Raw genomic sequence first — 24,264 nt, 5'->3', positions numbered from 1 at the left:
GACTGGTCAGGAATGCAGAACTGCAGGGGGTGCAGTTTGCTGAAAAGACTCAGGCCCAGACCAGAGTTTCTACATAACTCAGGTGTACTGGATCTCTTGAGACCCAGAAGTATCTATAAAGTCAACCATTAAAACCTGAGCTGCACAAAAAGCCTTCCCCAGGGAATCAGCAGCAAAGCAGCAATTTAGCTCAACCACAGAGCTCAAGTGCTGGTCCCCACAGGAAGTTCCCCCATTTTAGAATCAAGCAAAGAACAAAAAATTAGTTCCAGCACAGAGTTTAAGTGGTGAGAACAGCAAATAATCCAACACAGAACTGAAAGAAAAAACAAAGTACCTGCCACCAGAGACAAAGTTTCATATTAACTACTAAAGGTCTCATTTCACAAGAACACCTATAATACCTAGAAGGACTGGAAGTCCCTGGGGCTATAAAGCCAGAAAGGGGGAAGGGCCGGGGGCCTCAGCCATGCCCCTGACACCCACAACCAATCCTGAGGGTGGGGGACAAGGGCCTTAGCCATGCCCCTCCACCCTGACACCAGCAGTCAGCCCAACGATGACCAGCAAGCTGCAGCAAGAAGGGCCCCAGGTTCCCAAGCTGGGATGGTGGGGGGTGGGCGAGGGCTATTGCCACAGCCCCCCGACATCTGTACCCAGCCAGGCAATGACCAAGCCACTGCTGGAAGCCCCCTGGTCTCCTCTGTGGGAATGAGGGGGGTGCCACAGGCCTCAGTCCCCCACTCCTTCCCCCTTCTGCCATCCCATTTCCTTCTTTCCCCTCTCCCCCTCCCTCCCAACTGCTCTGCAACAACATTCTAGCATGTAAAAAATAATATTAATAAAATTACATTTTCTTTAAAAAAAAACCCAAAAATCCCAGGAAATTGCTAGTAGCTTGAAATCAGCCATGGTGAGAATATTTACACCACGGAAACTGGCAGATACCATGTATCATGGCTTCCCCCCTGGACGGCAGGAGGTTAGACATTTACTTGTGCGTCACTGGGAGATTTGGTTTTCTCTTTAAGAAGCACTCTCTCTGGCTGCCAGATGAGAATGGCCTGTAGGGCACAGAGAAGCAGGAGGAACAGCAGGCCAGGCTGTTGCATGGTCCAGGTTGGAGAGAGGTGGTTTGGACCAAGGTGGGCCAGTGGAGAGAAGCGGATGGAACTGAGATTCTGCAGACAAAATCAATGGCCTTGCTGGGACGACTCCTGTTACTGAGGTTCAGAGCAGGGAGGTGGCCTGGCCTGAGCATGGAGGAGGTGTGACTTGAACCCAGGTCTGCCAGGCCTCTAAACTCCATCTGTTCCCTACACCTCAGTGCTGCCCAAGTTGCCATGAAGATTCTTCCTGGGGAAGATTATGATTCTGGGATGAGAGGAGACAGTTAATGATGTCCCTGGTTGCTCCTCAGCCCTGGCTCCCTGTGGTCAGAGCCTCTTCCCACACCTCTTCTTGGGAGTGCAGTTTCTCCGAGATACTGCAGAGAATTGGGGGGAGCCAAGATGTCACTTCCAGATGTCACTTCCAGACCCTGGAAGGCCCGGTCCCTACTGGTGGACCCTGGGGCCATCACTAGAGCCTCTGTCTTCTCTGCCAGGAAGACCCTGCCTCAAGAGAGCTGGGCCAGAGGTGGCCTTGGAGTGCCCAGGACCTTCTGGGGTGACTCCCTAGCTCCGGGAGCTGGAGCCTTCCCTGGTGTGGGGAAGGATGAGATAGGAGCACGGGACAGTAGGCGCTGCTCCAGGCTGGGAGCCTCAGAGGAGGAGGGGCCACAGCGCAGCTTCCAGGGCCCTGGGCTGTGCTGGGTTCTGCCTCTTCTGGTACCAGGGATAGAGGGAGGGGAGGGTGTGGATGGCTGAGATTCCATCTCAGTGAGCAGGGGAGGGTCTTAGCAAAATCCAGGCAGAATCCATAGACTGAGTCTGTCTTCTTTGTACCCACACTCCCACCCCCTCTCCCAAGGCACCTTCACCAGCCAACCCCAGCAACCTCTGCCAAAACTCCTTGTGTTAGGGGACTAGGCCATTGTGACCCTCTGGAGGAAGGGTAGGGGGGCAGGAAGCAAAAGGACCACCAAGCGAATACCTACTGCATGTCAGGCTCCGTGCTGCTCGCTCTCCTGAAGGTTCAGAACAGACACTCTCCTAAAGAGTTAGTATTATTTAAAAGTTTAGGCCCTTAAGATAGGGCCTCGAAAGTTCATTCACATCCGTCTAGACTTTCTTCTATGCACACACAAGGGTTATTTTTACAAAATGAGATGACGCTGAGTGTCCTACATGGACTATCTCATCTAATCCTAGGTGCCGTTATTATCCCCACGTTGCATTTCAGGAAACTGAGGCTCAGAAGGGTAGTGTGCTTTTCCTAAGCACAGCTTCAGCCTCGTTCTCCACATCCCAAGCATCATCACTTCTGGCTGGGGAAGGGCTGGCCTTGTCCCTTTTGGGGGCATTTGGGGCTGCAGAGCAGATGGGATTGGAATTCTGTGTAGGAGGCCTGATCTGGCCCTTCATGCTGCTGTGCCTGGCAACCCAAGCCCTCAGGGCAAATTCCAGCCCCAGGAGTCCTTGTTAAGGTTTTTCAAAAGGGGGGTTCTATTGCCATTTAATTGCAGTGCTGCCCTTGAAGCGGCTTGTGTCTCCCAAGCATCCCAGCTGTCTGTAATGCATGGACAAGTCTCTGCCTTGGATTTATCTCGCCCAGGGGACAAAAGCTAGGCTGGGAGGTCTGAGACCTCGGCCCCGCACCAGCTGTGTGTGCCTCTCTCAGAGGCCCTGATCTTCCCTCTTTCAAGGTTCCAGCCCCCATGCAAGGGCACGATTCTCCCTAATCAGGGAAGGGTGGGGTCTGCAGCTCGCTGGGGGAACGGGGGGTGGGGGAGGAGGGCTGTGAGGCAGGTCACTGGGTTTGGAAGGAGCAGCATGGGGTGAAATAACTAGGTCCGGAATCCCTTGCCCCAGGTTCAGAGCTTGGCATGGGAGCTATGCGGCTGCACAGGGTCTGTGCTCAGAGGACCCCACATCTGGCTTTATATTCTGCTATAGCATCTTGAGATTCTTAATAATTTGTGAAAGAGGGACCCAGAATTTTCATTTTTCACTGGGCTCCACAAATGATGTAGCTGACCCTGCTACCAGGTGTTAACCGTGGCCGTGGGCAAGACACTTTGCCTCATAGACCCTCCGTTTTCTCATCTGTGGAATGGAGAAATGGTACCACCACCTTGGAGGACTGCTCTGAGGACTGAATGAGAGACTCCAAATAAAGAGCCAGGCAGTGGCAGATCCACAATTGGTGTCAATCCCTGGCAATTGTGACAGTCCCTCTTCAGGGGCTTGACAGGGGGAAATGTCTCCAGAGCAGTGGCGATCTCTCCCCAGCCTTGTCTGTGTGCTCTCTGGGCACTTTATGGACACTTCAGGCCAAAAATAAAATCCTCACTGGGAAGCAAATAGTTTCCCCACCCCTACAACCCCCCTGTCTGTGGCTATGTGGGGTCATGTTGTTTAGGGCCTCAAGCTTCTGGGGGGTGAGACTCTGGTGTTTGTGACCCTGGGAGAGCAGGAGGGTCTGATGAGACTGCTCCAGCATCTGCTTTAGGCCAGAGGAGGGTTAATGGTCTGTCTTTCCCAGATGAAGGCCCTGATGCCAGAAGTGCTGTGAAGGGAGCTGCCATGCAGTGGGAGATGATGCTGTTGTTCCACAATCACAGCAAGCCCAACCCTCTGGCCCTGAGCTTGCCCAGCCTCAGCCCTTGATCCAGCCACTGCCCCTGTCCCAGCCCCTGCCAAGCCCAGCCCTGCCTGTGATCCAGATCCTATCCCAGCCCCATCAAAGCCCTTACCCCAACTCTAGCCACAGACCTGACCTCACCCCAGCCCTCACTTCTGACCCTGAATAGGCCCCAGCCCCTGTCCCTGCCTCAGTCCCTGCCCTAGCCCCTGCCCTAGGCTCCTGCCTTCCCCTTTGTCCTCCCTGCCCCTTCCTCCCCCCAGCACTCTTCCCAGCAGAGCTGCATCTGAGAGGGCCTGGCTCTGATTGAACAGGGCCTTCGTGGGGAGGCCTGGCAGGCTAGCAGGTCAGTAAATGGGGAGGTTGTGTGTGTATCACAGGTGGGCACGTGGCCCAGCAGCTCCAATAGTAGGTACAAGGCCAGGCCATAAGGTGGGGGCAGGTGCCAGACTTGAGTCCTTCAGCTTGCTCCCTCCCCTGTGCTGGGCCAGGCTTGCTCCTGAGCCATGGGTGGCGCTGAGCCTTCAGGGGTTGCTCAGAAAATGCCCAAGCTGCAGCCACCAATATCAGGTGGGAGGGGGTCCCCGGAAAGGCTAGTGAGATTTGGGCAGCCCACAAAGTGAGAGCATTAAGAATGACCCACACCTTGACTACAGATGACCAGCTTTAAAAGAAAGGACAAAAATAGCCCAAGTCTCCCGTGGGGTTGTCAATGCCTCTTCTCTCCTCCTTGGGAACTGAACCGGGGAGGTGGGAGTAGAGGAGCTTGGAATACCATGGAGAGCCTGGCCCTCTACCCACAGGTGGATCCTGCAAAGGACACATCGTGAGGACAGAATCAGCACTGTGACATCACAGCACGGCTGCAGCTTGGTGCTCCTGGAGCTGCAGGTGAGTCTGCTGGGCCCCTTCCTGCCCACTGTGCTCATGGACTCATGTCTGATGCTTGCGGCTGGAAAGGCTGGCCATGTGGCCCCTCATCTTCTCTCTCTGCTCCCTCCACACACTGGGCTGGCCCATTCGGTGACTAGTGAATGTCATGCTTACGTAACTGGGACGCAGCCTTGGGCGAGTGGCCCAGGAACTGTTTGCAAGTCTGTGTTGAAACAACCTATAACTAGACCACCTTCCCACTGACAATGAGCTATTCAGAATGTCCCTGTCTCCATCTCCACTCTAGCTCTCTAAGGTCTGTATAAGCCCAGAGGATATGACGCTGGTGAAATGACTAAATGCATGAATGGACGGGGGGTGGGCACAGAAACATGGTGCTGCCTCCTCCTTGTGCAGGCTGCTTTCTGAACCAGCCCTGGTTCTGACCCTATGACTCTTTCCTGAAGGTTGTTGGAAGCCAGCACCTGTTGGAAGTTCCTCACACATCTTGGTGGCTGGGGACTGAGCCTTGGGAGTGATGGGGCCATACCAGTTATGGGGCAGCAAGGGCAATAGGCCAGTAGAGAATGGCACACTCAGCCCCTCCAGAGCTGGGACGCAGCTTGAAGGCCCTGGACTTTGGATTGAATGAGCCCCAAGTCCAAATCCAGGCTTGCTGTGTGACCTTAAGTTGGTCACAGACCCTCTCTGAGCTTCTGTTTCCTTTTCTGTGAAGTGGGACTGTCAACCCTGTCTTCCAAGGACTGTCAGGAGGATCTGAACAGGGGGTTGCTGCTGTGATTGCTGTTGTGATTTGTCTTCCTCCTGCCTGCTCACAGGGCTTTTGTCCTCCAGCATGGCCTGGAGTGGTGAGGGGCAATGCCGGTGGCCATGGAGACAGGCCAGGGAGCTGGCCTGAGCGCTCCTGCCCACAAGGAAGGGGACCTGCAGGCACTGTTGCAGGAACTCTGCCACCTGCAGGCTAAGAACAAGTTGTCCCTCTGTGCCCCTGTCCCACTGTCAACCCCAGCCCCCATGCCACCCACAGGGGGCTAAGTGGCTGGACTGAGCAAAAATGCCCCAAGGAAGCCAGCCCAGGGAGTGGACTGGAGGGGGTGATGCCTGGAAGTAAATCAGGGACAGCTGTTGCAGGAGATGAGTGCGTGGCTATTGTTCTTGACCTCAGCTCCCCCTTTGACGCAGTCCCAGGCCCTCTGTGGCTGAGTCTCCTCATCACGGAGTGGGGGGTGCAGGTGGCCATCCCTGTGCACCTACCAGCTTGGCCCCTCTAAAGTCAGTCTAGAGGTTACTGCCTGGCTCTGAGCGCAGACCCTGGGTCCTCGCCCCACCCGGAGGGCTTTAAATTTCAAGCTGCCCACAAAAGCCTGAATTAGATGCAAAAGGATGCATCTGTGAGCAGTTTTATGGAGAAAAGCTCTGGCCCTTCCATCAGATTCTCAAAAAGCTTCCTGACCCCAGCAAGATTTAGCACCTCCGTGGCTCACCTGGTATTTGTGGGAAAGAGGATTTTTTTCCCTGCATTTTTCAGGACTGTATAGATGAGAAAAGAGAGGCAGAAAGTTCTGCCCTGGGCCACTCAGTGGTCATTCAGAGGTCCCCACCACAGTCAGAGGTTGGGTCAGTGGGAGACTCAGTCAGCTGGCCAGGTCAGGCCCCGCTCTGCCCTCTGCCCTCGACCGCTGACCCTGACTTATTGGAGACTCATTTTGCTTAAGGATTCCCTGAGCGTCGAGCACGGCCAGGCAGCAGCATGCAACTGGCTCCGCTCAGGGGCCTGGCCACTCTGTGCATGGTCTCGGCCAGCCTGCAAGGGAGGTCTCTCATTACCCTTAGTACAGATGGACAGCCCCAGCACAGGAGGTGAAGCACCTGGCCTGGGTCATCAGCCAGGAGGGGCTGGTCTGTCTCGGAGGTGGGACTTGGCCACCACCTGCTCGGCCTCCAGGACACCCGGCACTCACTCTTCTGGCACCCCAGTTCTGCTGCCGGACCCTCCTTTGACCTGTTTGTGACTCAGGGTGCTCGGCAGTAAAATGGGGGTGGTCCAGTGCAGCTCTGAGCAGGACGGCCACAGAGGGTGGCCCTCAGCAGGGGCCGTGCATGGCCTGGGAGCCTCCAAACAGTGTTGTCATGTCTGGCTCTCCAAGCAGAGGAAGCTGAAGAGAGAGTTTGAGAAACACAAGCTTTTTGAAGCCTACCTGCTTAAGGTCCTTGAGAAAATCCCCAAAGGTACGTAGGCGGCTTTCGTGGAAAGTCCTCTCCACGGCCACCTCTCAGCTGTGGGACTGGGACCCGCTGCGTGACCTCACTGAGTCTTGAGCTGGTCATTTGCAGAGTGGGGACCTGCTAAGGCTGACGCCGCAGTGGTGGAGCGGGCACAGGTGCCTGGTCCCAACCCCAGCTCCACTGTCGCTAACCGTGTGGCCTCTGGCAAGTTCTCAAGGTCTTGATTTCTTGATTTCCCATACGGTGGGAACGGCAATCATTACACGGACTAGATGAACTCCTCCTTTACAAGAATGTAGCCCAGGACCCCCTGAGATGTTAGCCATTACCATTACTATTTTATGGGTCTTTGGTTTTGTTTTCCTATTTTGCTATTATGAACTGAGAGTATGGGGACATCTGAAATGGGATTTTGTGTTTTGTTTTATGATAATTTCTACCAGAGTCTGCTGTTACAAGTGCTGGAAACTCACTAGAAAAAGGAAGGGGAAACAAATATACATATTTATTATTATCATTATTACTTCAACATCATCAATAATTTTTTAAAAACTACCATTTATTAAATATTTACTCTGTGCTAAGCTCTTTGGTAAAAATCTTTTTTACGCCTCCTCACAAGCTTTGGAGTTCTGTGTTACCCAGTCTCAGAGAGGGTAAGGCACTTGCCCAAAGGCGCCCAGCCTGGCAGTAGTGGGGCTGGGGCTCAGACCCTGGTCTAGCTGACTTCCTAGCCCCTATAATAAGTGCTATAATGCAGGTACTGACGAGGGGCTGTGGGAGCCCCAGGAACCCTGCCCTGGAGGTCAGAAAAGGCTTCACGGAGGAGGTGCCCTCTCATGGGGCTCAAATGAGTTCAGCAAAGGGGAATGGCATTGCAGGTGGAGGGAAGAGCACACACGGAGGCTGCAGCCAGGGCCCTGCATGCACTGGGTTTGGGGGTGGTGAGCTCCAGTGTGCTGGAGCTGGCAGGGTGGCTGGGAGAAGTGGCTGGGGGGAGGGGCAGTACCAAAGGGCCTTGAGCACCCAGCCAAGGAGGGGTACAGGGCTCCAGGTCAAGCAAGGGGCTTGAAGTAGACCCTGCACACAGCGCTGTTTGGGACAGCCTCCTGGTTGGGGGCCCTCTTAATTCAGCAATTCAACCCTCTTCAACCTGTCTAGAACAAGTAGCCACCAGGCCCTGGGACGTGCTCACTCCAGACAGAAACAATTCCTGTCCCCATCTCTCCGACTCCTCGACTCTGCTGCTTCTCCTTGGGGCAGTCTCCTGCCTCACTTGGCAGCCTCCATCCAGAGTCCGTGTTCTTGGCCTCAAGGTGAACTTTGGAATGCCCAGGCTTCTCTGGGAGAGGTGGGAGTGGGTGATGGGACTGGAGAGCTGCGGGACCAGTCCTACTGCCTCGGACTGAGCCTGGCACGGCTTGTCTGGTGCTACTCAACTTCAGGGCTCCAGCTTGAGCTCCCGGGAACAGCAGAAGCCCCATCCACCTTGTTAGCTTCAGCACTGTAGGGGTCACCCACCTGTCCCGCCCTGGCACTGTCTCCATAGGCTACAAAGAACGGGAGGAGCTGGAGGAGGCCCTCGTGGAGGCCAGGACGTCCAGAAGCATCTGGCGGCCTTCTCCCAGATGAACCAGGCCGTCCTCCAGAGCCTGGAGTCTCTCGAGGAGAGCCATAGGGCTCTTGTGCGAGTAACAGCTGCCCGAAGTCTGGAATTTTCCCCTTGGCCCAGAGCTGGGGGAAGTATAGGGTGCCCCTGCCCTCTGCACCCTGGGGAAAGCCTGGAGCAGTGGTGGGCTACCGAGAGGGTCTGGGTGGGTTTGTCACTCCAGAGCTGGTCTTGTATCCCCTTTCTCTCCCCTTCTGCTGGCTGACTCGGGCTTTCTACTAAGCCTCGGTTTGTGCTTAGAAGGTGTTCTGCATGGTAGAAAAGCCATGAGTTTTGGATTCAGACAGACTGGGGTTCAGATCCAAGCTCAGCCACTGCCTGGCTGCATGACTAGTTTGTACCCTTTCTGAGCCTCAGTTTCTTCAACTGTCAAATGGGGGCAACATACACTTGCTGCTAGGGCTCTTGTGAGACACCAAATGCAAACTATTTGTCTCAAAGTAAATGCCCAGAGACATCATTCCCCACCCTTTCCTTTTTGGTTATCACATAATAAATAGAATTTTCAGCAGTTGGAGTGGGCATTTCAGGCGGAAGACCCTGCCCTGGCAAAGGCATGGGATCATGAAGATGCCTGCTGCCATTGGGACCTGGGGACACAGGAGAGGAGGATGACTGGGTAGTTGAGTCCTTGCAAAGGGCTGCTGGGAGCTGTTTGAAGAGAGTATCTGCCCCCTAGTGGCAACACTGCAAACCTACACGCTTTAGTACCTTGTTTTCTCTGGAGGATGGGGTCCGCCTAGGCACTGGGCACCAAACTATTCTTTCCCCATTGAATTGTCTCAGTACCCTTGTCAAAAATCAGTTGACCTTAAATACGAAGGTTTATTTCTGGACTCTCAATTCTATTCCATTGATCGATATGTCTATTTGTGTTCCAGTACCACCTGTCTTGATTACTGTAGCTTTGTAGTAAATATTGAAATTGGGAAGGGAGTCCTCCAACTTCGTTCTTCTTTTCTGAGGTTGTTTGGCTCCTCTGCCAGGGCATGTTTCACGTTGTGCGTGGAAGTTCAGTGGCTGGGTGGGTTTCAGGTGTGGCGTGTTCTAAGGCTCCGTGGTACCATTAAGGGCTTCACCCTAAGTCAGAGCTTACTTACCTCATTTGAGGCAAGTTAAGTGGAGATGTTCAAACACAGGATTCTTAGCTCCCCGGGAACACTAAGGGGCAGGTCTCTTCTCTAGTGTCCAGTGGCAACAGTCAACAGTGGGCAGGCCCACATCTTAGTTAAGGAGGACTTCTTAACTAAGGCAGTATCAAGGCTATCAAGGCTATCATGTGGCACAACTCCAGGGCACCATTCATGTTGACATCTATGTAATTGGCATCCTCTGGGGTGTAACTCATTCATGCTGCAATAGGAATGATGTAATTTCTAAGTAAAGGCACATTTGTCTAAATAACTGCAGTGCATTAATTGCATCTTCTTCCTGAGAAATGGGAAGATATTACGTGGTGATGTCAGAAAGTCCCAAGGCTCTCCCACAACAATCACATTGGGCCTCTGGGATGACAACCATCAGTCACTCAGCCAACACTAATTGAGTCACCCAAATGTGCTCAGCATGGTGCTAGTTGGAGGTGGGGATGATAATGACTCACCTGGTCCTTAAGAAATGAATGCCCCTCAGAGAGAGAGGCTGGGGGCAGTCAGGTGGGCTTCTTGGAGGAGGTAGTGAGAAGAGGCAGGCTACCACATTGAGGAGGTCACACCAGGATCTGGACTTCTTTCCAGCTTTTTCACTACTAGGCTGTGCAGCTTCAGACAGGTCACTAAAAACCTCTCTGAGCCTCAGTTTGCTCATTTGCCAAGCAGAATTGACACCATATCCTTTGCAGGGCCCCGTGAGAGTTCAAGGAGATGCTGGTCAACCTTCGACAGGGTTTTGGTCCCTGGGAAATGGTGTCCAGGGGCCAAAGCACTGTCAGGTGAGAAAGATTTGTTTTCCCTCCCAGGAATTTATTTTGGACAAAATGGAGACAGTGAGACTTATCTCACAGCTCATGGAACCTATGTGCTGGTCCAAGGACAGCCACAAGGACCAGGGGCTCAGAAGATACCCCAGAGCCTTCAGGAAATGTACAAGGAGGCAAGATTTGAACCCTAGGACCCCCTTTCCCATTGCCCAAACTTCAGAGTGTTCTAGCCTGTACTGACCGGCCGGCAGCCTCATGGGTCCCCAACATCACGACTCTCTCCTTATCTGTGCAGCCTCCTTTCCTCGCCACCACCATGCTCAGGTGGGTGGGAGACAGTCTGGGGTCAGTGAGAGGGTGAGCAGGGTTCTGGAGTCAGGTGGGGTTCAGGGTTGCTGTTCCCCATAATGAGGGATCAGCAGGGATCAAGGTGAGGCCTGCCTGGGACAGAAGGAGAGAGAGGGCGTCTCCTCGGTTGGAAGCAGCAGCCAGGTGGAGGTCCCAGGCTGGAAACTGGCCCCCCAGGGGAGCAGGGCTGCGTTTCTTACTATCATGGTGGGTTCCTAAGACTGAGGAACTTTGGATAGATGCTTGGCTGTTGGGGATATCCGAGTCACAGGAACTCTGTCTGCAAAGAGCCTCCGGCCATAGGCTTCATGGAGCTTGCCTAGCCCCTAGCAGGCTGGGGGGCCAGTGGGGGTACTGAATTTACTCCAGTTTCCAGTACCTTGTTCCTTAGTCCCATCTGAGACCTCATCAGAATGGACTTTACTGTCTGAATTTCTATCAGTATTCAGACCACAGCCATGTAAGTGATCTCTGAGAAGATTCAGACTGTCCCTACATTTCTTCTCTTCTGAGCCCTTACCGGAATCAACCTTGCAGCAATACGGGCTTTCTCTCATCTGCTCCTCCAAACTCTTCCAGCCTCTACCCCAAAGCTGCTTCCACATTTTCAGATATTTGTTGTAGCAATAGCCCCCCTTCTTGGTACCAAGTTTTTGTCTGCTATAACAGAATACCTGAAACTAGGTAATTTATAATGAACAGAAATTCATTTGGCTCTTGGTTCTGGAAGCAGAGAAGTCCAAGATTGTGGGACCACATCTGGTGAGGGCCTTCTTGCTGCATCCTAATGTGCCAGAAGGCTTCACATGGCAGGAGTGAGAGAGAGAGAGAGAGAGAGAGGGAGGGAGAATACCTAAGTCATTTTTATAATAAACCCACTCTCGTGGTAACAAACTCACTCCCTGGATAATGACATTAATCTGTTCATGAGGGCAGAGCCCTCATCATCTAATCACCTCTTAAAGGTTCCACCTCTCAACACTGTTGGATTGGGGATTAAGTTTCCAACACATGAACTTTTCGGGACACAGTCAAATCATAGCATTTTCTAAATAGAAAACTTTCTTGGCCCTGACCCTACACGTTTAAAGCACTTTCCTCTTGGGTTCCATATTAGCTGGAGAAAGACCTTTGGATGCATTTGAAGGAAAAAAGCACCGGTTCAGGTACCTTATGAAATGTCATCTCATCTGACCTCCCAACTGGATCTTGGGACACTAAGACACCAGTGGCCCAGGGCTTGGACATTTTCTGAGATCAAGCTTATTACCTGCCAACAAATTACAGCTTTAAGCAATTTTAAGTATGAGAAAATTCTTCCTACAGACAGTCCCGGAAGAGTTGGATAATTAGCAAGTGGCTGGTGCTGGGAAAAGTGGCTATTTGGGGGGAAAATCAAATTATGTCCTTTTTCCACACTAGATACTGTAGTGTATTCCAGCTCCTTTGAGTGGTGTTTTTCAAACTTGAATGTTCATTAAAACCACCTATGACACTTGCTGAAAATGGGGATACCGAGGGCTACTTTTAGAGATTCTGATTCTGGGGTGGGGACCAGAAATCTGGATTTTTAGCAAGCTCCCCAGGAGGTTCCAATGCAGATGGCTTTCAGATCACAACATTAAATTACTGGGTGTAGTGGACTGAAAACTCTCTGAAGCTTGAATTTTGTCCTTCAAAACTCTCTGAAGCTTGAATTGTGTCCCTCAAGTTTTATGTATTAAAAGCTAATCCCCACTGTGACTATTAAGAGGGTTGGAAATCCTTTTATGGCAATTGAAAGGTGGGGCCTTGAAGAGGTGATTGGATTGTGGGACCATGCTCTGGTGAATGGACTAAAGGTGGTGGTTGGAGGCGTGGTTCTGAGGGCTTTAAAAGAAGAGGAGAGTCTCTCTCTTGCTCTCTCTGCCCTCTCTGCTTCTAGTATCTTGCAGTGTGAGACCCCTGGGTCACTGTCGCCACCACCAAATGGACTCAGAAACTGTAAGCAAGAAATTTTGTTTTTCTTTCTAGATTACCCAGCTCCATGTATTTTGTTATAAACAACAGAAATGGACTAATACACTGTGTATCTAAATTTCAAAAAGGTCTGGCTGGTTAGCTCAGTTGGTTAGAGAATTGTGTTATAACACCAAGGTCCAGGGTTCAGATTCCTTTACCAGCCAGATGCCAAAAAAAATTTTTTTTAATTAAAAAAAAAGTCAAAAAGAGGAAAATCTGGTCCATATTTACCTGGTCTTCATTAGTGAAGGACTTGGGAAGCTGGAAAACAATGGAAGAGATGCCCCCAAACAATGTGACCATATGAAAATGAAAAATGTACCTACTTCATAATACTTCAAAATATCTAAAGACAATAAGCTTGGGGGAAATGGTGAGGAACTTGAAAAAGGACCAGTGTTTTTGATATTTAAAGATATCTCCCAAAGTAAAAAGTAAAAAAGGAACCAAAAACCCCAAAAAACCCTACCAATTGCTCTAATTCAGCAAATTCCAAAATAAAAATGGCCTATAAACATGAAAAACATTTCAGCTATATATTTTTGCCCATCCAAAAAAATTTAAATCTAATGGACTAATGCTCATAAGATAGGCTGTCCAGCACTGTGGTATTGGTTGTGTAAACTCACTGGAAAGCAATTTGATAACAGGCCTCAAGAAGCTTAAAAAATGTTTCTGTCCTTTGGCTCAGTAATTCCCATTCAGGAAACTTAAATTAATGAAACCAGAGCTAATTGGTTCAAAGTGAAAGAAAACCCAACTCAACTGGGCTTAAGACAAAAGATAATGCACTGGCTTATACAACTGAAAAGACCAGGGGTTCTAGCCTGCAGCACAGCTTAATCAGGAGTGCCATGTCAACGGAATCCAGTGTCTCTGTGTCTTTGGGCTCCACGGGCCATCTTGGCTTTATTCTCAGCATGAATGAGGTGGCTGCCAGCAACCTCAGCCCTGCATCTTCTAGAGTTGAAATCAGAGAGGGAGAATGTCTCCTCTCAGTTACTCCTGAGTGAGTCGCAGGACTCACTCTGATTGTATCACCTTGGGTCATGTACCTGTCTTTAAATAAATCAGCAATTGGTCATGCTTAGGCTAGTGTCCATTCCTGCACTAATCTCTATAACTAGGGATTCCATACTCTGAGTAAGCAGGTTTGCATCCACTTTTTGAGTTTTAGTGAGATGGATTATTTTTCATGGCTAGAGGCCATTCTCCTGGAGCCAGTGGTAGATGCCATATGAACTATAGGATTGAAAGAAAGGGAGAGGTGGTTTCCCCAAAAGGAAATCAGGGTACTGTTATTAGAGAGAGGTGGGACCTGGCACTGGGCAAGCAGAAGCAAGAAATGCCTGTTACAGATGTCAACAAAGTTTCTGTAGAAAGATGTTCACACATTGGAGGAAAATGAAGAAGACCCCCTGTTAAAGATGGAGGCACTTTGCTCTCCTGTATTTTGCCTGTCTCAGCAGGATGTGAATACACTGTGTCAGCAAGATTTTGCAAGGCTTGACCACAACCCACAGACTTCCTATTGAGTTACCTAGGAGACGGGGAGGTGATGGGAAGGATTTGCAACTGGCTGAAACATATATAATACCTGCTTTTTCTCCAATAAATTTGCTTAGCGCGTGTACTAAGTCCCAGAACTTTGTGTCTGGTCTGTGGTTGACCACCTCCCCAGGCGGCGGCCCCTAGCTCAAGGCATGCTTTGAGCAACTTACCTTCCTGCACTCTCTTGGTAGGGCTGCATGCGGCCCTGCTCCCTGAGGGACTCCTGGCAGAGATGACGTGTAGTCCTGCCTCCTGAGACCCCCAGGACCAAGAGAAAGGTGCAACACATCATTGTTTATAGTGGCCCAAATTGGAGAAGCCTAAGTATCCCAGTGGAAGAGTTTAATAAATTATGCCAAAACTTTATGATTTTATGATTCTGCAGCCATTAAATAACATGTTTTAGAAAATATTTAATGTAAGGGAAAATATCCATAGGATATAAAGTTAAGTAAAAAAACAAACAAACAGGAGTAAAATGAAGTAGAATATAAACCTAACTTAGTAAAAATTTATATCAAGGAGTGGAAGGAAATACACTAGAGTGGTGTGGGATTATTATGGCCCTGTGGAGTGGAGGTGCAGCCCCACCTAGTGTGGTAGATTGAATTATTGCTCAAGTGTCCACCTCCCTGTGGTAGTGGGATATATCCACTCTCTTGCCTGAGCCTCCTGGTGGCTGAGTTTTCATCCCCACCTCTTGACTGTGGGTTGGCCATGTGACTTGCTTTGGCCAGTAAGATGTTAGTGGATTATGACACAAGCAGAGGCTTAAAACATGATTGTGCAGTGTGGCTTACCACCCTGTGAGCTCGCCCAGGAAGAGAACATGCCTCAGGGAGCCCCCTGGTCCCAGGAGGATGAGAGCCACATGGAGCAGACGTGAACTCAACCTGCAGCTTGGGTCCACCTAAATCATTCAATCTTCAGCCAACCCACAGACCCATGAGTGAGAAATAAATGCTTATAATTATAAACCAGTGAAAGTTTGAGTTTGTTACACAGCATTGTAGCAAGAACTGTCTGATACACTTGCATGCTTTTTCAAATCTCATGCCCTTTCCAACCCATGCCCACTAGGTAGGGCGCCAGTCTACCAGGTGGGCATGAACTGAGTCCCTTGGGAATGCTGGGATGTATAGGGTGGTGAGGAACTCTGCTGTGCCGTGTTAACAGTGGCTAGCTCTGGATTGTTGGGTTTTAATTTTTTTTCTTTATACTTTTGTATATTTTCCAAAGTTTCTGTGATGAGTATCTTTAACTTTTATAACCAGAAAAAAATGTTCAAAACTTGGAAGCTAGCTCTTCTTGGCATCTCACTGATCCTAACCCTTTGTGTCCCCAGGAATGAGGCTAATTGTCAAATCCTTCACCCACATAACTGTCTTCAAGTCTCTGAAGACCAGGTCCTTGGCCCTCTGCATCTTATCTCTTCTCAAAAGTGGTTCTTATATGTGTCCCCCCGGCCCCCCACACTGGCTCCTGCTCTCTGAATGGGTCCGCATTGGTCTCTAGCCTTAAAACTTGGTGTTCAAACCTGAGTTCCATTCTCCAGGTAAGGAGGTGGCCAGACAGGGAATACAGGAAATGTCTGGAAGAGGCTTCCCTTCTTCCCAGCTGAGGAGGCACTGGGAGCTCCAGCCTTCACTCCTACCTCCCTCTCACTGGAGGCTGAAGCCCTACCCAGCCATGCTCTTGGCTCAGGAAACATGGGGCCTCTTGGGAGGCTTGTGCTCTGAGGCTGCAGGTGCCAGCCTGGCCCATGGCACTGCATGGGAACATCTCCAACACCTTCAAACGTGCAGCTTCCCCCATTTCTCTTAATAGGCATCTCCAGAAGACTCTGGTGCTGTTTCTGTACCCTTTGGTACCAAAGCTTGCTCACCCTTCACTGGCAGCTGCTTGGGCTTTCTGCAGGATTCAGTCATGTGTGAGACGCTGAATTCACAGGGTTCAGGAGGGAGCCTTGGGTCCCTGTCTGCTCTCCAGCTCTGAGGAAGGGGCAGATGCTGAGGGCTAGAGCTGCTTCGCAGGTATTTGGTGTTGGATAAACAGGTGCGTGCGTGCGTGAATGACTGAGGTAAGTTCCTGATGGGTCCCCCACAGTGACAGCCCCCTGATGGGGTATCAGAGTGCTGCATATTGGCGACTGTGCCTCAGTGAGTCATCCCCACAAACCATGAGCCAGACAGCGTCGGTTTCCTGACTCCCTTTTACAGGCAAAAGCTGCAGCTCAGTGTGATTGTGTGGCTTGCCCAAGGTCACACAACCAGTCAGTGGTTGAGCTGGGACATGAACTCAAGGGCGTCAGCTTCCAAACTGAACTACTGTCACTGTGACAGGAAATGGTTTGGTAGTAAAAGAACCATAAGAAGGAGAGCTGACATTGTTCCGTTGCTAACATTGAGTGTTTGCTGTGGGCCTGGCCCCTTGCTAAGCTCGTTCTCTCTCATGCAGCCTTCCTAACGACCCTGCAAGAGGGATCGTAGGGATCGTGCAGATGAGGATACAGAGGTCAGGCAGGTTCAAGGCTTTCCCAAGGTCACACAGCCCGGGCGACAGGCCCCACGCTGGCTCCTTTCAGAGCTGGTGCAACGATAGGGAGCACAGTAGTGAATCATGAACTAGAGGCAGAGTTGACGCTCATGGGTGACAGTTCCCAGGTGGAATCAAGGGAGCAGTGTGCTACTGTAGATCCCTGCTACTGAGAGTGTGGTCTGAGGACCCGCAGCATGGCATCACCCGGGAGCTCATGAGAAAGGCAGAACCTGCATTCTAAGGAGATCGTCGAGTGATCCATGTGCACGGTAAAGTTTGAGAGCGCGGGTCTGATTTGCTCTGGGTAAGTCTGGCATCACTCTTCAGTGGAGAAGCGACTCCTGAGGATGGCAGGCCACCTGCACCAGCTCTCAGGGGTTCTGCTGCAGGGGTGTGAACTGAGAGGCGCATTGCCTCCAGCCAGCCAACCAGTCACTACCAGCTCATACCAGTGTGAACCAGGGCTGAAGCTGCAGGACCAAGGGCGGAGAAGCTCCAGTCCTGCGTGTGCCCTCACTGTCCTTTCCTGTCCCACTTTTTCCTGGCCACTTCAAGCCTCACCTCCTCCATGAAGCCTTCCCAGCTGCCCCCGCCCCAGGCAGAGAGAGCAGAGCCCACCTCTGGGCTTCCAGCCCCTCTTGACATCTCCTGAGGGCACCTACCTCCGCACAGTCATCACTCCGTTGGTTACGCTTTTATCTCCCCACTGGAAGGAGAAGTTTTCAAGAAGAAGGGCTTTGTCTTAGCCACATTTCCCAGTAGTCAGTGTGGAGCCTAGCACAGAATGCAGACCCTCAGTCAATAGGTGTTGGATGAATACACCCTTAGATCCTCAGAATAAATGATGAATGAATGAATAAATGAAAGCGTTCAACAAAGGAGTGAATCTATAAGTGAAAACTTTAAGGAAAGCATTAGAGTCAAAAGTGAGGGATATTTGGGGAGGGGGGGCATGGAGGAATCTTCACCACCACTCAGGCCTCAGGGTCATCCCTATCCCATGCACGGCTGCCGATGGAGGCCTGGGACCACACCACCTCCCGGGTGAGCCCTACTAAGCTGGCCAAGGGTTTATGAATTCTCCAGGGGAATTACTAAGGGAAGAGTTTCCTCTTCCCCCCGCACAACGGGAATGCTGTCACCAGTCACCCTGGGCTGCTGACAAGGACATGGGAGGGGGGTCCTCAGGACCCCAGTTGTGGGTGGTGCCTGTCTTCTGGGAGCCAGCAGACCTTGCTCACGGCTAAGTGAAATCAAACAGGACCATGGGGCCCTTTCAAGCCTCTCAGGCCCCCTGGCCCACTGGCCTTTAAAAGTGGAGTTGGGAGGACGCGATTGAAGGGGATAGAAAAACAGGATGGGCCCCCTAGATGTGTGTGTCTGCTAAAAAGGTCTCATAGTACCTATAAAATTGGCTGATGGGGGAGGGTCAGGGGCTCTCAAATGTTCCTTTTTCCTTCCACGCAGAGTAACATAGCACATTAATAAAAAAGGTTTCAAAAAGTTGATCCAAGATTTTTGTGCAATTTGAATCTTGCTGTCATGTCCTACACTGGATGTAGTTGGTGGGGGAGGAGGGACTCTCCATGGCTATTTATTCCTGCAATGATTGATTTTAATTTTTCCATTTCCTGTGCTTGCCCATAAAAAATTATTCTAGGCAAGTTGCTGCCACCTGGAAGATGAATAAAATTTACTTCTCCTTCAGCAAGTGGTGAAAAAGTGAGAACTGTGAGAGAGCTGGAAAGCTGGTCTGAGAGGGCCTTTTAAGGGCAACTGGAACTGATTTCCGGCTCAGAGAGGTGCAGTAACTTGCTCGAGGTCACACAGAAATAGGTGGCAAAGCCCGAGTCTGGCTGACCTTGAGGCCAGGGTGTGTGTCCTGATTGAAGCTTCTCAGACTTACCCCAAATATCCCTAATGGCAGAGAAAAGTGAACTCAGACCTTTAGGGGCCTGGCACACAGGACTGAGGGGAGCCCAGAGCATCTTTGCAGTTCTGTGTTTCATCTAAAAATTTTATATAGGTAAATTTGCATTCTATTTCACAATATTTTATTCTCATACAAAAATAATATTTTCTCCCTGTAAAAATCTTGGAGTAAAATAGATGATCCAGGAAGCTGCTCTGTGTTTATGCCGCACTTCAAATTCTGCCCAGTGCGGCTTGGTGGACCCCCAGGACCCGGGCGGATGAACCTAGCATCACTCCACACAAGCCTCCATCATCTGTAAACACAGGCTCACGTTTCAAGAAGCTTTTCCCAACCACTCCAAGGCCAAGCTTTCTTCAGCTTTGCTCTCCAGGGGTCTGGAGAGTTTCCAGGGATCACAGGGCCCTGAATTTCTACCACTGTTCATGTTCTGGGAGATGGGATCTGGGGAATTCCCTTAGCACTGAACTCTGCTCAGTCTAACCAGCTCCACCATTCATCCACCGGCCATTCAACCTTGGCATCACCCCAGGCCCTCTCTCCCTTCTGACTCCACAACCAGCCCACCACCAAGTCCTGTCCCCTCCTGCTCTTGGATACTGTCCACTTCTCTGTGCCCCACCCTGGTCCCGGCCACTCTCATCTCTGGCCTGGACTAGTACATAGATGGACAAATGAAACCTCCTCCAACTCATCCTTCAGACCTCAGCTGAAAACGCACCTCCTCTGAGAGCCTCCTTTCCCCAGATAAGGCAGGGCCCTCACTGATCTGCTCCCACAGTACCCTGTTCTCTTGCTCCCCAGCACTTGCCATAGTTTGCAACAACAAATTGATGTGTGCAGCTGCAGCAGTGCTGAGGCATGTGCGTCCACTCTGCCTGCAGCAGGAGCTTGGGGAAGTGCCCCAGAGTGTGTTCATCTGCACAGTCACCCAGAGGTGTGTCATTAACCCCACGTCACTGAGGATAGGCTGAGGCTGAGAGCAGGAGAGGCCGTATTAGTCATCTGATGCTGCCTAACAAATTACCACCCAAACTCAGCCAAACAATAAACATTTATTGTTTCCTTGTTATTCCCGTGGGCCAGGGATCCAGGCATGGCTTAGCTGGGTCCTCTGGTTCAAGGTCCCTCCACAGGCTTTGCTCAAGCTGTTGACCAGGGCTGCAGTCTCAACAGAAGGCTCAGCCAGGAAAGAAGCAGCTTCTAAGCTCCCACTTGTGTCTGCCCACAGGTGTTTGTTGGCTAAGGGTCTCTCTTAGCTCCTTGCCCCATAGACCTCTCCAGAGAGCAGCTCACAACACGGCAAGTGAGAGAGCGAGAGAGAGCAAGCAAGACAGAAGCTGCCGTCTTTTGGTGACCTAATCTCAGAAATGACATTCCATCACTTTTGCTGTGCTCTATTGATTGGACTCAAGTCACTAGGTGCAGCCCACCACACTCAAGGGCTTGAACACAGGAGATAGTGGCAGGGGGTGGGTGGGGATCCACTTGGGTCCATTTAGAAACTACCAATCACAGAGGTCACATAACCTTCCCAGAGTCTCCTAGCTAGGACATGTTCCAGCTGCCTCTAGGAGCCAGGCTCCCTGTCCCCATCATGGAGAAGTGAGGATGGGGCAGGACAGGCGGCTGTCTCCAAATCTAGAGACCTCCCCCGACCTGAGCTTTCTGTAAACCACAGTGAATGCTTCTCCTCCTGTAGATGCCAGAGACTGTTTCCTACCAGCCCGGGAGGCCGCGTGGGTACAAAGGCTGCCATCCAAACTAGGGAAATGTTAGCTTTCAGAACCCAGGCCCTGGGGAGCCCACACATGGTGGCGGCTGGAAGATTGGCCCATCTATTACCATAGCAGGGCTGTGGGCCATGTTTAAACATTTGAATCGTCAGAGCAGCCTCTCTTGCAACCGGCTCTCCTGGACCCTCTCTGAGGGACAAGAAATACCACATATCTTTTGTTTTTCCCCACTCAAATGAACTCTCTGTGTGTGTCCCATCACCCTAGGCTGGTGGAAAATTAAATCTCAATCATTCGTGAGGGGCTGCCTCCCCCACCCCCACCCCATTGGGGTTATGTGGTCCTGGGCAACTCAGTGCAGAATAATTGGAGGCTACTTCCCCACTGTCACGTAAGCTGAGTGAGGCAGTGACATGTGTCAGTGCTGCTCAGCAATGTGCACGGTCAGTGCCCGCCACGTGGCAGACGTGCAGTAAATCATTATTAAATGTTGAATGAACGGTCTTGGTCTTATTGCTACAGCCTTGCTACAGACAAACACAGTGCTTGAAGGCAGGGACAAAGGGGTCTTCACCAGGCCAGAGGTCTGAGTTCTCTCAGGCAGTTCAGACTGTTCCTCTCAGGGTCCAACAGGTGACATGCAACTGAGGAGTCACCTGTTCTGCACTTGGAGTCCCCTCTGTTCTGGGACACCTGCTTCCACCCTTCTCCGATTCCAGAAAGTTCTCTGTATTCAGCCAGATCCATCTCCCCACTATCCAATCCCCCAAGTCCCATTGTTCTTCCTGGAAAGATCATTGTTTCTCAAAAACAAAAGCCTCTTCTCAACTTTGCCCCGGGGGGTTGGGTCCGGGGCAGCCATTGACTCCAGGTCTGGCCCTCAGCTCTGCTCCCTGGGGGTGGAAGATGGGTGAGGTGTATGGGGCTAATTCTAGCCCTTCTTCTTTCTGACCTTCCCCTTTCTGACCTTCCCAGCAGTGAAACAACACCTGAATTTGCATCTCAACAAGTTTTCCAGCTCAAGGTTGCAAGAGGATAGCACTGACATCCAGCAGGGGAAACTCAAAGTCCACCTGAAAAAAGGTGAAGCGCTCTGCATCCTGGGGGCCTGGTCCTCCTGCAAAGCACCTGGCCTGCAGCTCTCAGGGTGCAGGAAGTGTTGTTAAGTGCGTGAAATAGCACCATGTGAAGAGCACCGGGAATATGAGCCTGCGTGACAACACCAACTGCCACATGGTGTGGCTGCCTGAAATCCCTTCTTCACAGCTTCATGTCATTGACCTAGGGGGAGGGCACACGACCTCCCTTTCAGGTACCCAGACTCAAACCTCCTTGGGGTTCCTCCCTGTCGCATGCAAATCTAAACCAGCTACCAGAAGCCCTTGGTCTCAGGCCTCATCATTAACTTGTCCCTTTAGCTTAGTCACACCAGGATGAACAAGACTCAGGGCCCAAATAACCACCATGCAAACCTCGCATTCACTGAGCACTTACCAGATACCAAGTACAGTGCCAAGTGCTTTTCATGATCATCTCACTTAGTTGTTGAGACAGGAATGAAAGCCCTTACTTTATAGATGAGGAAACTGAGGCTCAGAGAAGTACGACTTGCTCAAGGAGTGATGCCATGGGAACTGTGACTCAAATATACTTGACGCCACTGCCCACCCTCCTAATTACCACGTCCTGCTGCTCCCCGCCATCACAGTGGCAAGGAGTCAGCACCATAGGAGGACAGATATGGCGTGGAAATTCAGAGGCAGCTGGGCAATCCAGGAAAGCTTCGTGGAGGAGAAGCCAGAATTTGGAAGATGAATGGGATTTGACAAACGGAGGCTGTGAAAAGGGCATTCCAGAAAGAGCAAAGATGCTTTGAGGACCAAAAGCACGGGGACATTTCTGGGCAGTTGAGGCCATCCTCTTGAGCTCATGTATTGAGGAATGGGGGATGTCAGGGAGAGAGAGGGCAAGAGAGGTGGGCTGGGGCCCATTGTAGAGAGTGAGATAGGGTTAACCTGAGAGAGCTTTCTGAGTGTGACGAGCCTGAGAAAGGCCAGACGAGTCATCACATGGGCAGCAGTGCCCAGCCCCAGAGTCTGGGGCATCTAGCAGCTGGTGCTCAATCTTTCATTGGAGGACAAGACACCTGAGGCCTCACTCTTCTCTAGACCTGTGAGGCCACAGCAGCCATCCCCCCACCCCCACACCCAGGTAGAAGGGGTGCAGGAAGGTGGAGCCAATCATTCCAGAAGGACATGTTTATCCTGGCCACAGGGTGGCCCCTAAAGGGACTTCTCACATTTTCAACTCACACCCAGCTTGAAAACTGACTGGGCCCTTCTTAAACTTTTTTTTCCCCCCTCTTCTAACCAGCCTTTAGAGAGCTCAGAAAGAATCCCGATCAGTGACATACTAAAGAGATTCCATTTGTCCTGCTGAGAGCAACTGAGGAAAGATTCCATCGTGCACATAATGAGATTCTGGGAAGGCTGTGTTTTGCTTTTGTTTAAAGGCTTCACTACTAAAAATAGTTTTTAAAAACTTTTTTTAACCACTCAGATTGTCCAACCCCTCTCATTGAGAAACCAGAAGCCCAGAGAGGGCCTGGGGGTCACCTGAGCCACACAGTGGTGAGTGGCAGAGTCCAGAGCCAGGGCCCAAGTTTTCTTGAGGACTCCAGCCTGGTGGTCCTTCCACACACCGGTGCCAGCTTGGTTTGAAACTGCCGTGGCCTGGGGAGGGGAGGAAGGGAGCTGAGGGTTCAGGCTTAGTGTGGCCCAGCTCGAGGACTTCTAGAAACCTCAGCTGGAAAAGACTCCTCAGCCATACTGCATACCCACACCCCATGGAATGTGGCTGGGTCATTCCTCCATGGAGTGCCTAACAACACATCCTGAGCTCTGGATGGAGTCAGAGGTCTGGGGATCCAGCCCAGCTGGGCCACTTCTTAGCTAAGCAGCACTGGGCTGCTCCTGTCACCTTTCTGGCTTCTTTAGCTGTAAAAAACAAAGAGCAGAACGCCTCCCAAAGCAAATAAGGGTGTGTAGGTACAAGGCCCCTGTAATCACATGTGGAGTGAATTCAAAACCAGCTCTGGAGTCAGACTGCCTGGGATTGAATCCCACCTGCATGCTGTGTGGCTTTGGGCAAGTAACTTAATCTCTCTGTGCCTTAGTTTCCTCATCTGTAGAAAAGGGATGATAATAACAAGACCTACCCTCATAAACTAGCTGTGAGGAAATAAGTAAGATAATCTATGCTGTGAGTTCAGGATGGTACACAGCAAGTGCTCTGCAGAACTGTATAACTGTGATAGGCAGCTGCTGTTGTTACTGTTCCTGAGCATCCACTGACCCCACACTCCCCACCCAATAAATGATATGTGTTTGGAAAACACCATGTTTGTCTGCCAAGGGTCTAGCCTGGTGCCTGGGGCAGGGGAGGTGTGGGTGGGGTAGGGAGGGGAGGGGAGGGGAATTGCTTAATGCACACTCCCAGAAGTGTTCCTGCTGGTAAAACAGGTGCAATCGAAGCACTCGAGCCCCCTTCTCTACTAACCCTCCCTCCTGGACCCAAAGCAGCTCCTCCAGGGGTCAAGGGCTGGTGAGGGCATCGTTGAATGATAAATAGTCCTATGTTTGATGTCCGATAATAATGAGCTTGTACACAGTGTGAGTCACCCAGACCTGGTTCACAGTCTGTGCCT

At 51.1% G+C, this 24,264-nt stretch overlaps 1 protein-coding gene across 6 annotated transcripts in view; it reads left to right on the top strand.

Annotated features, from left to right (window-relative positions):
• OTUB2 (OTU deubiquitinase, ubiquitin aldehyde binding 2) overlaps positions 1–24,264 on the top strand; it is a 63,134-nt gene that overhangs the window by 17,897 nt on the left and 20,973 nt on the right. For 2 of the 6 annotated variants that reach the window (XR_010022936.1, XR_010022934.1), the window contains 3 exons: positions 3,646–4,090; positions 4,548–4,635; positions 21,534–23,954. Coding sequence is in view for 1 of the 6 variants with exons in the window: in XM_063090473.1 (XP_062946543.1) it covers positions 4,548–4,635 (88 nt within the window). In the remaining 5 variants the exon portion in view is untranslated. Of the gene's footprint in view, positions 1–3,645; positions 4,091–4,220; positions 4,315–4,547; positions 4,636–21,533; positions 23,955–24,264 lie in introns of those variants that run through there. The other 4 variants (XR_010022938.1, XR_010022935.1, XR_010022937.1 and 1 more) reach the window with 4 other exon arrangements.

The sequence above is a fragment of the Cynocephalus volans genome, chromosome 3 (assembly GCF_027409185.1).
Source record: "Cynocephalus volans isolate mCynVol1 chromosome 3, mCynVol1.pri, whole genome shotgun sequence".
In the NCBI taxonomy this organism is placed as follows: domain Eukaryota; kingdom Metazoa; phylum Chordata; class Mammalia; order Dermoptera; family Cynocephalidae; genus Cynocephalus; species Cynocephalus volans.
This window is presented reverse-complemented; position numbering and strand designations above follow the sequence as displayed.